At 41.1% G+C, this 14,817-nt stretch overlaps 2 gene segments (V, D, J or C); both read left to right on the top strand.

Annotated features, from left to right (window-relative positions):
* Window positions 1-825: 825 nt before the first annotated feature.
* LOC121631144 lies at window positions 826-2,435 on the top strand. The segment is given in 3 exon segments: window positions 826-946; window positions 1,182-1,703; window positions 1,936-2,435. Coding segments are annotated over 2 exon segments (381 nt in total).
* A 1,904-nt stretch (window positions 2,436-4,339) lies between these two features.
* LOC121631135 lies at window positions 4,340-5,944 on the top strand. The segment is given in 3 exon segments: window positions 4,340-4,458; window positions 4,543-5,333; window positions 5,482-5,944. Coding segments are annotated over 2 exon segments (486 nt in total).
* The last annotated feature ends 8,873 nt before the right edge of the window (window positions 5,945-14,817 follow it).

Genomic DNA, 14,817 nt, shown 5'->3' with positions numbered 1-14,817 from the left:
TTTATACATTTTTATATACAATTCTATATTGCATCTTATATTGCTGTAATATGTATAGGTTTTTCTTCTTTTTTCATTGTATTACTATTGTCTCTGTGTGTAAGCAAATGTTGATAAAATAATCAGCCTGCGTGGCTAAAATGTTTTGACGACGAATTACAGTTTCATCTAATGGAATACATGGATATATTATGAATTTTGGACCATTTTTAAACCTGAATTCAAAGAAGTTTCATTTTAAAATTCATTGTAAACATTAACTGTTGTGACATCAGCTCAGAAACATCACTTTTAAATCACAGTATAAAATCAGTGCTGTAAAATCTAAACTAGCTGCCTTTTCTTAATTATCAGTTATTTAAAATTTTTGACTATCTGTTGTGTTTCAGAAATAGTTATATTTAAACTTTATTACTAAACATATTGAGATGTCTGTCTTTACATGCATATTAACTTTAATAGAATTCCATTCCTAATCTTTAGGGTTCAAAGTTGTTCCACCTTTTGCAGCTATAAGGGCCTCAACCCATCTGGGAAGGCTTTCTACAAGGTTTAGGAGCATGTCTATCGAAATGTTTTCTTTCTTTTTATTTTTTACACAAGTGAATTTAAGGTCAGGCACTGATGTTGGATGAGAAGACCTGGCTTGCAGCCTCCGCTATCATTTATCCCAGAAGAGTTCAATCTGAGGTCTGAGGTCACGTCAAAAATACACTTACTGTGTTGTTTTGTATGTATGTATGTATGAGGCAGCAGTGTGTGGCTGCTGCTAACATGATTTCATGCTCAGAGAGGGAGTGTGCAGTTTGACACCACCCACTCTGAAAAGTTTCCACTTTTACTGACAGATGAGTTTTGCCAAAGAGCAAAAGAGACCGTTAAAGTTATAGGTTCAACACCATGATGCTTATTTTGTTTATAATCTTTGATTTTTTTCTCCTATCAGGTAAAATCTTTATGAAGGAAATTATGCAATTTTGCTTCATGTGATGGAAAATTTGTTTGATTATCTCTGTGTTTTCTATCTTGGTCATTTGTCTGACCCTCAGTGGTTGTTTTAAGTCTCTCTGATGTTCTGATAGCTCATCCAGCTTCACCCGACTTCCTTAAACTGATGTCTTTCCCTCCTCATGTCTCCATTTCTAAGACTTTTCTAAATGATTTTACATATGTGTTTTTAGCAGGTTCTTCTTCAAGCAAACAAGTTGACCAGACTCCACTCCACATCCTCAAAAACCCTGGAGAATCTGCCACAATCAACTGTTCACACAGGATCCAGAGCTACGACCGGATCCTCTGGTACAAACAAATAGAAAATGGAAAACTACAGTTCCTGGGATACATGTATACAGACATGTGGACTCCTGAAGCAGGAGTGACGGTGAAGGTGGACGGGGATGCAAGTGAAGGCCGGACCTGCACATTAACAACTGAAGAACTCCTGTCAAACAGCAGTGCAGTTTACTTCTGTGCTGCTAGTTACCACAGTGCTGCATATCTCAGCTCCTCTGTACATAAACCTCACAGGCCCTCCCACCTGACTTCACTCACTCTAATCAACAGTGTTTTTTTCTCTATTAGGGGAGGATCCTTCTGTGAAGCAACACACCATTTAACCTCTTGGCATCACTTCATGTGAAACGGTACCACAATGACGACTAAAGTTTTCATCAAACTTCTACTTTCTTCTCTGTGGATTCAAGGTGGACTAAGAAATACTTTGATTTATGATGAAATTACCAGAAATGCAAAAGTTTTAGAAATTAACGTCCTGAGCCCATGTAATGAACTATTTTTTTGTCAGCTTGGTACCTCTTCTATGCAGACTCTGCATTTAAACGTTATGCCATAAAAAGATAGTGTTAAGGATATAGAGCAGAAAGTGGTGAAATCTTTTAAAATGTTAATATAATAACTTTTTAAATGTATGTCTAGTTCGCTGCCAGGATGTCACCCAGTTCCCTTCCATCAGCTGGAATCGTCAGTCCACATCTGCAGAGATGAACTGCAGCCACAACAAGGATGCTTCTCATTCCCAGATGTACTGGTACAGGCAGCGTCCAGGAGAGACCATGACCCTCATCGTGTACACAGCTTCGGGATTAAGTCCAGAATACGGAGGGAGCTCCCAAACCAAATATTCAGCCATCAAAGACAGCTTTGAAAAGGGGGCTCTTTCTGTCAAAGACCTGCAGCCTGATGACAGCGGTGTGTATTTCTGTGCTGTCAGCAAACACAGTGATGTGAGGACTGGAAACAGCTGAACAAAAACTGGCTGCAGATCAAGTGACTGAATTAATAACAGCATCAGGAGTGTTACATTTCTCCAGTAGGTGGCACTGAGGTTTAAGAAATCCTCAAGCTTTAACATCTTGACATGCACTGAATGTTGAATGTGATGCAGCTGGTGGAGATTAGATACAAGGACACTAACAGAAAACAGGTAAAAAGCTTCCCAGTGGTCTGTGTTTATATCGGATCAATGATTTATTGGTTACAAATAACATTTAATCTTTGGTTTCTGCAATAATGTTTGACTTTTCTTGTTTGTCAATTTTGTTTTAAATCGAGTCTTAGAAGTTTTTTATCTGTCACTGCTTTATTTTTTTTTCTTTTTTCATATATTTTCTTGCATGTGTTCATTGTTTATGGTGTTGATGATTGTTATCTATTAAAGTAGTAATGATGATGACGATAATGGTGATGATGCATTTCCCAACGACGTCTGTTTGTATCATATGTACCTCAAAGTATTTATTCTGTCTCTTTCTCTGTATTAAAGGTTATTTTCCTATTTTATTTCTTTTATTCTTTTCAGTTGGTTTTAATTCTCCTTTTAGTATTTATTTTGCATCTCATTCTAATGCTTTTAATGTTTTAAGAGCACTTTGAATTGTCTTGTACATATTTTTTTTTTTGCAAGATCACAGTGCAGTTTATTACTGTGCAGCGAGAAAAGTACGACGACATAAAACATCTGAACTTTAGAAAAACTTAATATTCATCATTACTGGTTTTCAGACCGGCTCCTGAGCAGTTGTTCTTGTGGTTGGATTTTGCTTTGATGCCTCATATCAGAATTAATGCATGAAACTTTTTCTGTCTGTTCCAGTTTAATTCCTCTGTATTTGTTTGTTTATATAACCAGGTAAACAACCTAAACTAGCAAAAATAAATCAAGTCCTCCTCTCGTAATGAATCATCAGTAATAGCAGACCACTAAGCCTTATGAGATTTAACATATAGAGCAAAGAGATATAAACATATAGACTGTGCAGGATCAGTAACATCAGTTTGTGGTGATTACTGTTATGTTAGTTGTCCATAAACACATAAACCTTTCATTAGATTGCACTATAAATAGTCTACCATGAACTTTTCAGAGAGAAAACTCCTCCCTGAAAGCCTCATGTTTCTTCTTCATCACGTCCTTTTCCATTTCAAACCTCAGTCCTCTGAGATGAACTAGAAGTCAGATGATCTCCATGCAGCATCTGCAGAACTTTGCACATTGCTTCATATAACATCTTAAATCTGTTTAGATTTATATTTTCTTTGTTGTTAAAAGACAAAATGATCCACTTTCTAATTTTCTGTTTGCTGCCAGGTAATCATTTGAAGAAATGTCAATTCCTTTGACTGTGGAAATGTTTAACATGAATAACTTAAATCTTTTCTTTATCCCAGGTATTTATCAGGGCCTTGAGGTTCATCAGTCTCCTACTGAACGCATCACTACACGTGATGACACTGTGCAGATTTTCTGCAGCCATAGTAAAACTGATTACAGGGTGATGCTCTGGTACCAGCGGTCACCTGGAGACACAGCTATGAAACTCATCGGACATTTATACTTCAAAGAACCCAAACTAGAGGAAGCATATAAAAATGATTTTGAAGTGAATGGAGATTTAAGCGTGAATACAGCAAAGAACGTCTCTCTTACAATCAAAGCTGCCAAACAAGATCAGAGTGCACTTTATTACTGTGCAGCAAGTAAAGCACAATGACAGAAAACCCCTCTGAACTTTACAAAAACTGTCTTCATCTTTAGAGGTCTTGGAAGTGAAATGAAATAAGCTTCTCACTGACACCTGCTGCTGTGGTTGTGTTGTGGTTGATTCTTATTTATAATAAAAATGTGTGAAAGCACAGCATCTTAATGTAGATTCATATGAATGTCTACACAAGCTGTCATCACCTAAATACTTCATGTCTTCTCTGAGTATAGAAAAACTCCTGGTGTCCAGGTCTTTTTGTTGTAAACAAATCAGCTCTCAGCCAGACGCTCTTACAGTCATGTGACTTCAACATCATTTCCTCATGTCTCTGCTGAGTGCTTCATATGCTGTGACGTCTTTACTCTTTCCATATTAGAATTTTGTAACAAACAGAGCTAAATCTGCTTTAGACACAGAGCCAAAATGATTATATTTCTCATTTTTCTTCACCTTACAGGTAAGATAAACCTTCCTCCTGTTTGACAAGTTTCTCTTTTCTTCAGTCATTAAACCAAAAGCTGAAATTTGTCTGTTTTTGCAGGATTTTCTCTGCAGATTCAGATCTATCAGTCTCCCACTGACGTCCTCAGAAAGACAAATGAAGAAGCTGAGCTCTTCTGCACACACGGGCAGGCAGACTACGGAGTGATGCTGTGGTACCAGCAAACACCTGGAAACACAGCTCTGAAACTCATTGGATATGGATATAGACAGTTCTATAATGAAAGCGTGGAAATGCCATTTAGAAAACATTTTAGGTTAGCTGGAGATTTGAATGGAAAAAAGATATATGGTTCACTTTCTATAATGGGACTAAATGCGTCTGAACATACAGGGACTTACTTCTGTGCAGCCAGAGAAGCACACTACATCAAACAGCCGTACTCTCCGAACAAAAACCTCCTCCTACGGCCTCTTATATCTTGACTCTGAATGTAGGTTAAAGAGTAACCTCCCCTCCTCTCACTCACCACCGCAGACATGTGGGAGACACCATGTTTTGTGGTATTACTTTACTTACCAGCCTTGTTTATCACCAAAGATCTTAACAATCATGTTTTCAGCTGTTTGACACCTTTTCCTGAATGTTGCCACGATTTTTCTTCCTCATTTTCATGTATAGAGTGAAGACAATGAGGCGCAGACTAATTAAAGTAAACTTTGCTAAAGCAAGCAAGCATCTCTCAGCATGATCTCATGCGCTAGATCTCGTCGCATCACTTCCTGTTCCTCATTTTGCTTCACAAGGCAGAGATTCTGTTTGCTGGTTAGTTTTCAACATGAAGCCTTCTTGTCTCATCATCGTCATCATCGCTGTGTTTTGGATTAAAGGTATCATTCATCATCAATTTTTTCTATTTAATTTTCAAATTTACCAGCAAAAAGTTTCAAAGATAGAAGAACAGTGGTGGACTGTTTACTTTTTTTTTTTTTTCCCCAGACTCTGTCAAATTAAAATAGTTTCTTTTTCTGTTTACAGGAGTCTTCCTCAGTGAAGATAAAAAAGTGTTTCAGTCTCCATCTGAGCTGCTGGTGGAACCAAACACTGAGGTCAACCTGACCTGCACACATAAAATCCAGAGTTATGACACCATTCTCTGGTACCAGCGTTCACCAGGAGACACTTCCCTCAAGCTGATTGGCTACATGTCCTATAAAAATCCCAACATGGAATCAGCGTTTAAAGACACCTTTAACGTGAGTGGAGATGGAGAGAATACGGCTTATCTTCACATCCTGAACCCCAGACACCCTGAAGACACTGGAGAATATTTTGGTGTAGCTCGTATGCACAGTGATAAAGAGACCGATTCTCCCGTACAAAAACCTTCAGAATCATCCAGATATCAGGAAACCACAGAGACCATGTGGCACAGTGTCAAAGCTGTGAGAATCAGGCTGTGTTATAACTGAAAAACATTTACAGAATTAAAGAAAATAAACATGTGACACAAAAGTTGAAGATTAACGTTAATGTAAATATTTTTTTTCACACCTCAGACTTCCATTACAACTCTGAGTCCTATCATCTGGTGAAATACTCTAATTACTCTGCAGTGGTGGGGAGTATCAGTGATGGACAAGTAGGTACAGAGAACTGATGGGTCAGTGAGTGAGATGGTGCAGAAACAATTTTCTTATCTTGATACAAAAAAAAAAAAACAAGAGATGATTGTTGATTTCATGAGGAAACAAAACTTTGTTTACATCCTGGGAGAAGAGGTGGTGGAGGAATACGAGTACATTAGAGTTCAGCTGGACAACAGACTGGACTTGAAATCCAACACAGAGACATCTACAAGAACCAGACTATATTTTAACCCTTTAATACGTTCACACTAAGACAAAAGCAAATGAAAAATGTTTTTTTTTTCTTTTTGTTTGTCTTTCCTTTGCACACTTATAATAAGAATCAATGTTTTTTTAAACAAATGGTTGAGATAACAGCTAATAACAATGGTTAAATGAAGAAAACTGAAATTAAAAAGTAACAAAACAACAAATACTTTTGGCACTGCACACCCAAATCAAGTGGTAGAGATGACTCAGGCAGGTTTGTTTCCACAGATTTTTAATTAGTTCATTAAGGTCACTGAACAAACACAGTTGGAACAACGGATAAATGAATAAGGAAGCTGAGATCCTTCAGTCTCTGCACCAAGATGTTGTCTTTTTTAAATCTCTTGCGCAATCAGCTTTACAGCATCTGCTGAGGCAGCAGCGTTCGATCGGGAAGATGGAGAAACATTGATGTAGGAAGTCATGCAGTGAGTTTGTGTTGGTTACTCTGGTACGAACATCACACACAAGCTGATCCCTCAAGAGTTGAGTGGTGTTAAAGTCAGGTTGTCCATCCTCTCCACTAACAAGTGTAGCAATTTAGCATCATTAAACATTAAAGATGTTTAATAAAATTATTCATTTTTATCATTTAAAAAAAATTATGAATTATTTGTCAAAATACTGATTATACCTCAGGCACCACCACACAGATAACTTAATACTAATCTAATGGCTGTGTGGACACCATTAGAGTACTAAATTAATTAATTTAGTACTCTAATGGTGTCCACATTGTTGTCCGTGGAAAATCATCACAAATCCAACTAATTTCTTTGTCCTAAGTTTCAAAAGTGTTAGTTTAATGACACGCCCCCACAGGTGTGGATTTTAACTTTTGACCAATAAGCAGACGTGATTTTGGTGGTCAGCTCAGAGAACAGATGTAGGCTGTTCTGATCACTTTGTAAAGAGTATCAAATTAAACATTTGTTAATATATCTGTATGTCCACATTATAAAAGCCTTAAATAGAACATCATAAAAAAGCAACAATCACACAATATCAATAGTTAAAAGGCTATACCTTGAAAAGATAAACACGTTAATAAAGTTTCAGATCAAATTAATCAAGCTTGTTGATTAAATCGTGTGCAAAATGATAATGATTTGAAACCTGTAGGAAAGGGAGTTTATCAGATGAAGAAAAAAGTTTTGAAGGACGGATGTCCTGGTGATGAGTGATGAGTCTGAAATCCATGAAACATTTAGTTTGTTCTAAGACAAAACCTGGCAGATTTGTGCCTGCAGAAGATTAAATTTCAGAAACTTCCCAGATCTTTGATATAACTTAACAAAGTACTCCCCCAGTCCAGGTTGGAGAGTTGACCTTTGTTGACCTGTGGAACTGGAAACCAAGTCTTAAATCTGAGTTCTGGGTTTTTACCAGTCAGACCCCCACTTTTAGAGTGTCTGTAAGGAGAAAAATCTCTCAACTGTTCTATTCGGTCAGGATAAAACAAAAGTTCCAATCTTTATTTTGAAGATGCTGGAATCTGCTACACAAGTTCTGAAGGTAGTCTCTGATAAACCCTGCTCTGTGGGAGCAGATGTTGTCATCTTGGAGGACAGATTATAATCCCAGACTGTGAAGATATGGGATTGCCACTGGTTATAGAATCCTATCTCCACATCTCCCTGCATTGAGATTGCCTCCCATGACAACAAGCCTTGTTTTTCTGCCCCACACCATCATACTGCCTCCACCAACAGCTGTTACCTTAACAGTGTAGCAAACAGCAGCACTCTCCACATCTTTTAAACACTTCGACCATAAATCCAACTGATGTAGGCAGAAGCTGGACTTATCACTGAACATAACGTTCATCCCCATGTCCATGATCTAGTGCACATGGACACCAGTGCAAACAGGCCTGATGGTGAATGGCCATCATGGCAGTCAATAGCAAAATCAGCTGTTTGGCATCAGCAGGGAAGATTTGGCAAATTTTTCATGGGCCCAACCCACAAACTCAACTCTGCTGCTAATTCCACAAATGCATCTTCACAACAAATGTGGCTCCATTTAAAACTGAAATAAAAACACTTCACAGCGATGTAAGATTTATTACCAAGAAACACAGATTTCCTCAATTTTTGTGCTGAGTTTATTTTAATCAACTCTTTGATGATTTAATTTTTTTCAGTTTTGTCATACATTTTAAACAAATAGGTGATAAATAAAAATAAATTGTAATATCCCTCTGAGATCAATAAAGTATTCATTTAAGTTGAAATGGTTGACGGCATTTAGACAGAAGGTGATTTTAAAAGCAGTTAGAGAGCATGGAGTCATGCATGGGATGGTTTGTTTTATCTGTTTTATCAAATTATGAGCAGGGATTTGTTTTAAGAAGTCAATTATTACAGACTGACAGCATTTGACTGCTATTTATAGATTGTGGATAAATAATGATTGCTCTCTATTAGTTGCAAAGGAGAAATGTGATTTTCTTCTATGTGTGGAGAGGGGTGCTAACCAGGAATCATGCAATCTGATTGTAATTACATCACAGTGCAGCACGGCAGGTTCAGGGTTAATCTGATTCAGCCGTTAGGTGGAGGCACAGCGCGCTGTAAGCAGCTTTTATCATGAGGATGTGGTGATGAATCAACCCAACATCACACACTTCCACTATAAGTCTGATTCTCAACCGGTTTTTTTCCACATCAGCGTCTGACAATGTCTTCATCTGAGCAAAGCTTTGTGTTTCTCTTCATCTGGTTTCATTGTAAGTTGTCAAATTCTCTGTTTTTAACTACTTATATGACCTGCTCAGCGTTCATGGCAGGAGTGAATATTTACCTGTCTGTCATTTTAAAATCTGTTCTCTCCACAGATCAAGTAAGCAGCATCACATTTCAGCAATCTGCTCCCCAGATAGTGAATGAAAAGACTGAGGTCCACATTATGTGCAGTCATGATGACAGTAGTCGCCCACTGATGCTCTGGTATCAGCAAAGAAAAGATCTGGCTATGGTCCTCATTGGGTATGTGTATGGAAATGGCAAGCCGAGCTACGAGGGTCAGTCTGAAGAGCAGTTCCAGCTGAGTAGTACAGGCATGACTGCAGGAGAACTGATGGTTCGCAGCACAAATCTGTCACACTCTGCTGTTTATTTCTGCGCTGCCAGCACACAGTGATGTGGTTTTTATCAGTCCCTGACTAAAAACCTGTTTTCCCCTTTTCAGTATCAAAACAGAGCTGCAGCTCAGCAGCAAAGATGGAACTCCACTGTTATACTTGTCACATCTGCTCCATTTCTTCTGGTTTTACTTTAAAACTATTTCTAACATTCTATTGTTAATGTTTCTGAGGTTTGTTGCTGTAGTGTTAACATCGCTCATCAGCCCAAACATAAAAGCTACTGGTTTAATGTTGTTTTAAAGTGACAGATGGGTTTATTAATACTAAGGAAGCTCAGCTAAACTAATCTGTACACACAGGCTACTGTCCACATCTGTCCACATCTATCCTTGTCTTACTCAGAAACAGTTGTAAACCGGGCCAATGAGGAACATTTTATTAGTCCAGGTTAAAAACTGACAAGGAAACTTTGTGACTTCATCAGTGAGTTTATCTGGTTGTAAATGATGTAATTGCAGCGTTTTATGCTCGTTGGCTTATTTTACTGGATGAAGTATTTGGTGCTGACAAAATGACACATTCATGTTGTTTCAGATTAACATAATATCATGATATGAATAATGGAGTCCTGTTGAGACTGTTGTGTCTGTTGAGTCTTTTGAGAGAAAAACTCTGGACTGGTGGCTTATAGCTGTGAATCTAGAATATTGAGCATGCACTTGCATATGAGCATATGTGTGCAGTATATGACTTAGGGAAGCCAGGGTGAGTGTACGAGTCCCGGCCTGACTTTTTGTCCCAGTCTGGGAAATGGGAGTGGTAATCATGATGTTCAACAGAGCGACGTGCAGTCAGGGAAGGCAGTTGACATGCACAATAAAGCACAACTAATAATCACATAATTTTAATATTTGTCTATTGATCCGTGTTGTATTTTCCTGTAAGATTTGTGCATTGTGTATTTCCCGATCGAATCCAGAAACCTGAGGTAAGGTAACAGCGCGCCAAGCCTCAACTCGAAATGTGTGATCCTATGTACACAGGGTTGAATGTGCCCGTGTCTGTTTCTCAGCATGTCGCCAATATAAAGTTTACAGAGAGATTTCTTATACACAGTGACTTTGAACAGTTTGTATAATGTCTTTAAAGTAAGTCTGTGACAGAATTGCTGATCGGACAATAAACTGCAGCGAAAAACAAAAGATGAAGGAAACAGAACTTTGCTGCACCTTGAGAGGGTGCACGTGAGCTGGCAGGTGCTTGTTGCTGATGCCTGATTTACCAGCTGGGTCGTTGAAAAGGGGGGGTCCAGAGGGGCCCTCAATGCAACTGTAATACTAACAAAATTATCTAATACTCAATGATAAACTTAAAATCGTGCAAACATTTTAGTTGCAATGCATTGGTGTCACTAAGTTTCTTTGTTTTGGAAACATTTCTGATCCTCCTGCTTTGCAGTAGGTGTTAGGGTTCTGTTATGGTTACTGGGTTTTTGTGTTTCTTGGTTTATTAGGTTCTGATTATAGTTTGGGTTTCTGGGTTTTTGTCATGTCCAGTTCTGTTTTCCCTCATGTGCTCTGGTTTCTGTTCCTAGCTCGTTACCCCACCTGGTTTGATTTGTCATTCACGTCACCTGCTCCTTGTTACTCCCTCTGCCTATAAATGCTGTTGGTTTTTCAGTTTTGCTTTGTCAGATCCTTGTGTGTGGCTCATGCACCTGTACCATGTGTTTCCTGCTCCTCAGTTTGAGTTTAATAAACTCATTTTCACTGCACGACCTGTCTCCTGCCTTGACTGCCTGCAAGTGGGTCCGCACCTCTGACAACACATGCGTAACAGAAGGATCTGACCAGACATGGACCCAGCAGGCGGTATGATTACACTCTTTGAGTATCTTAGCCGAGAGGCGGCTAAGTGCTCTCCGATCAGGGTGGACCCAGATCCTTCACTCCCCGAGCTCCCTCCGAACAGGTCCCAGAGGAGGAGACCGTCCAGGCGTAGGGAGCGGAGCCCTCCCATGAGCATTTCCTCCAGTGATCTGGTGGGATGGCTCCGTGGGATGGATCCAGAGCCAGAGCCACTGGATTATTCCCAGCAGTCACGTTTTCTGGGAACCAGGTTGGCTTTTAGGACACCTCCACCCAGTTGGTCCAGATGGCATGCTCCAGTGGGGACTCGTTTGGCAGCCATTAATGGGGACCCGTTTGACTCCCCTCATGCAGCCTCCGAGGGGGTCGATGGGAACTCACCTCTAGAACCACCAAAACCAAGGAGACGCTCGAGGAGGAGGCCACAGGGTTTGGAGAAATCCTCCTGGTCTCCTGAGCCACCACCAGCTCCGACGTTCACGTCTCCAGTGTCTCCTCCAGCTCCAGTGCCTCAGCACCTCACGCCGGCTCCCAGGTCTACTCCAGTTCTTCAGCGTCCGACGCCAGCTCCGAGGTCCTGCCCAGCTCTTTGGTGTCCCACGCCGGCGCCCAGCCTGCCCGTCCGCCGCCAGAGATCCAGCCTGCCCGTCCGCCGCCAGAGATCCAGCCTGCCCGTCCGCCGCCAGAGATCCAGCCTGCCCGTCCACCGCCAGAGATCCAGTCTGTCCGTCCTCCTGTGCTCCAGTCCAAGCCTGCCCGTCCGCCAGAGAATCTACTGTCTGTGCGTCCTCCGGGTCGTCCTTCAGAGGTCCTGCCTCAGTCCATCTGGCCCCCCGGCCGGCCTCCTGACCTGATCCTGCTGTCTGTTCATCCTCTGGGTCGTCCTCCAGAGGCCCGGCCCAGGTCTTCTCGACCTCCGGGTCGACCACCGGAGATTCTGCCCCAGTCTGTCCGGCCTCCAGGACGGCCTCCTGATCTTAACCCTGTGGTCTGCTCGGCCTCCGGGTCGCCCCCCTGAACCCTGTTGTGGGGTCTGTTTTTTTTTTTTTCTTTTTTGGCCTCATTTTCACTGCACGACCTGTCTCCTGCCTTGACTGCCAGCAAGTGGGTCCGCACCTCCGACAACACACGTGTAACAGTAGGAACAAAGCACATTTCTGTTGCGTGCAGACTGGGTGACTGTTTTCAATCCAATCAGAGAAATATTTAAATTTTCTAGATATCAGAAGATTAATCAGCAACAACCATATAGCATCATATATGTTTTCCCCACTAATCTTTGAGTCTTTGAGGGGGCATGGGAGTTTGCTCAACCAATCTACATCTGCTTTGTGGACTTGGAGATCGCATCCGACCGTGTCCCCCGGGGACTCCTGTGGGTGGTACCCCGGGTGTATGGAGTGCCGGACCCGCTTGTACAAGCTGTCTGGTCCTTGTACGACAGGTGTCACAGCTTGGTCTGCATTGATGGCAGTAAATCAGAATCATTTCCAGTGCGGGTTGGACTCCGCCAAGGCTGCCCTTTGTCACCAATTCTGTTCATAACTTTAATGGACAGAATTTCTAGGCAAAGCCAAGGTGTTAAAGGGATCCAGTTTGGTGGCCTCAGGATTGGGTTTCTGCTCTCGGCAAATGATGTGGTTCTGTTGGGTTCATCAGGCCGTGATCTTCAGCTCTCACTGGAGCGATTGGCAGCTGAGTGTGAAGCGGCTGGGATCAGAATCAGCACCTCCAAATCCAAGACCATAGGCCTCAGCCGGAAAAGGGTGGAGTGCTCTCTTCGGGTCTGCAATAGTGTCCTGGCCCAAGTGGAGGAGTTCACGTATCTCGGGGTCTTGTTCATGAGTGAGGGAAGGATCGAGCGGGAGATCGACAGGTGGATCGGTGCTGATGCAGACGCTGCATCGGTCTGTCGTGGTGAAGAAGGAGCTGAGCCAAAAGGCAAAGCTCTCGATTTACCGGTCGATCTATGTTCCCATCCTCATGTATAGTCACAAGCTGTGGGTAGTGACCGAGAACAAGATTGCGAATACAAGCTAAATGAGTTTTCATTTCATGGCCGGGCCCTTAGAGATAGGGTGAGAAGTTCGGTGATCAGGGAGGGGCTCAGAGTAGAGTTGCTGCTCCTTTGCATCGAGAGGAGCCAGATGAGGTGGCTCGGGCATCTGGTTAGGATGCCTCCTGGACGCCTCCCTGTTGAGGTGTTCCGGGCACGTCCTACCGGAAAGAGGCCCCGGGGGAGATCCAGGACTTGCTGGACGAAAAACATCTCTCGATTGGCCTGGGAACACCTCGGGATCCCTCCGGATGAGCTGGTGAATGTGGCCGGGGAGAGGGAAGTCTGGGTTTCCCTGCTTAGGCAGCTGCCCCTGCAACCCAACTCCAGATAAGCGGCAGAAAATGGATGGATGGACAGTATCGAAATTTTCAGACAGGGTGCCCACTTCAGTTTCTTTTCATGGGGCCCAAAATCTCTGGCAGAGCCCCTGTTTAGCAGGTTGCTAATTTCCATCCATTAAGTAGTGCAACGGTTTGTTTACTTTATGCACTGCTTCAGCTGACTGCCCAGATGGAGGGTTATATATCTAAACTGTTATCTCTTTACTGGCTGAGAGACTTTTAAAGCATATGTGTTCCCCAACTGTTGCTCATATTTTGGGCATGTGTATGTTCAGGGTGTAATATTGCACTCTCAGAAATAAAGCAACAATTACCAAAGTAAGGATGTTGTTGCTCTTTGCATTTTTTTGAGTAATTGATTCCACAGTTGGCACTTTATCTGTGCAATGCATATAGATCAGAAAGTATTTACTGTTGATTGGGAAACTTTCTAAGTCTAAAACCATTTCTTTAAATTGTCTAATTATTGATTAAAATAACCAAACAACAAGCTCACAATGGGTTGCTATATGTTCAACTTATAGATCTGCTATTTTGTTGTGTGACATTTTTGGTGATGAAGCATGATGAATTCCTGAAAAAAGTTGAAATATAGAAAATAAAAGGTTTTTGCCCAACAGCAGTTAAATATAGCACAGCAGCATTGCATCCCTGTTGATGGGAAAATCTCAGCCAAAGTTATCAGTCTGGTAAAGGATCGGGTTATTATGCAAAAGCATTAAGGTTAACTTTATGATTGCAATACTTGTTATAACCTGTCAGCCTCGATTCACTTTGTAATACATATTATTGACCTAAATTAATTTGTTAAAAGACTAATATTTTTTTTTTATTTGACTAAAACTAGACTAAAGCCTTTTTTAGTTTTCGTCGACTAAACCTAGACTAAAACTATCAAACTTAGAAATGACTAAAATGTGACTAAAACTAATAATCGTTTTCGTCATGACGACTAAAACTAAGACTAAAACCTGCCAAAAACATCACTACGTGACAGTTAATGAGAGCAGTCAGGGCGCTTTTAATCTGGCTGAAACTGCAATGAAAGGGGCGGTGCTCAAGTAGCATGGCCTCATGCTGAATGATCAATGTCATACAGCCAGGCCAAAGTATTCATAAA

The sequence above is a fragment of the Melanotaenia boesemani genome, chromosome 20, assembly GCF_017639745.1.
Source record: "Melanotaenia boesemani isolate fMelBoe1 chromosome 20, fMelBoe1.pri, whole genome shotgun sequence".
Taxonomy (NCBI): Eukaryota; Metazoa; Chordata; class Actinopteri; order Atheriniformes; family Melanotaeniidae; genus Melanotaenia; species Melanotaenia boesemani.
This window is presented reverse-complemented; position numbering and strand designations above follow the sequence as displayed.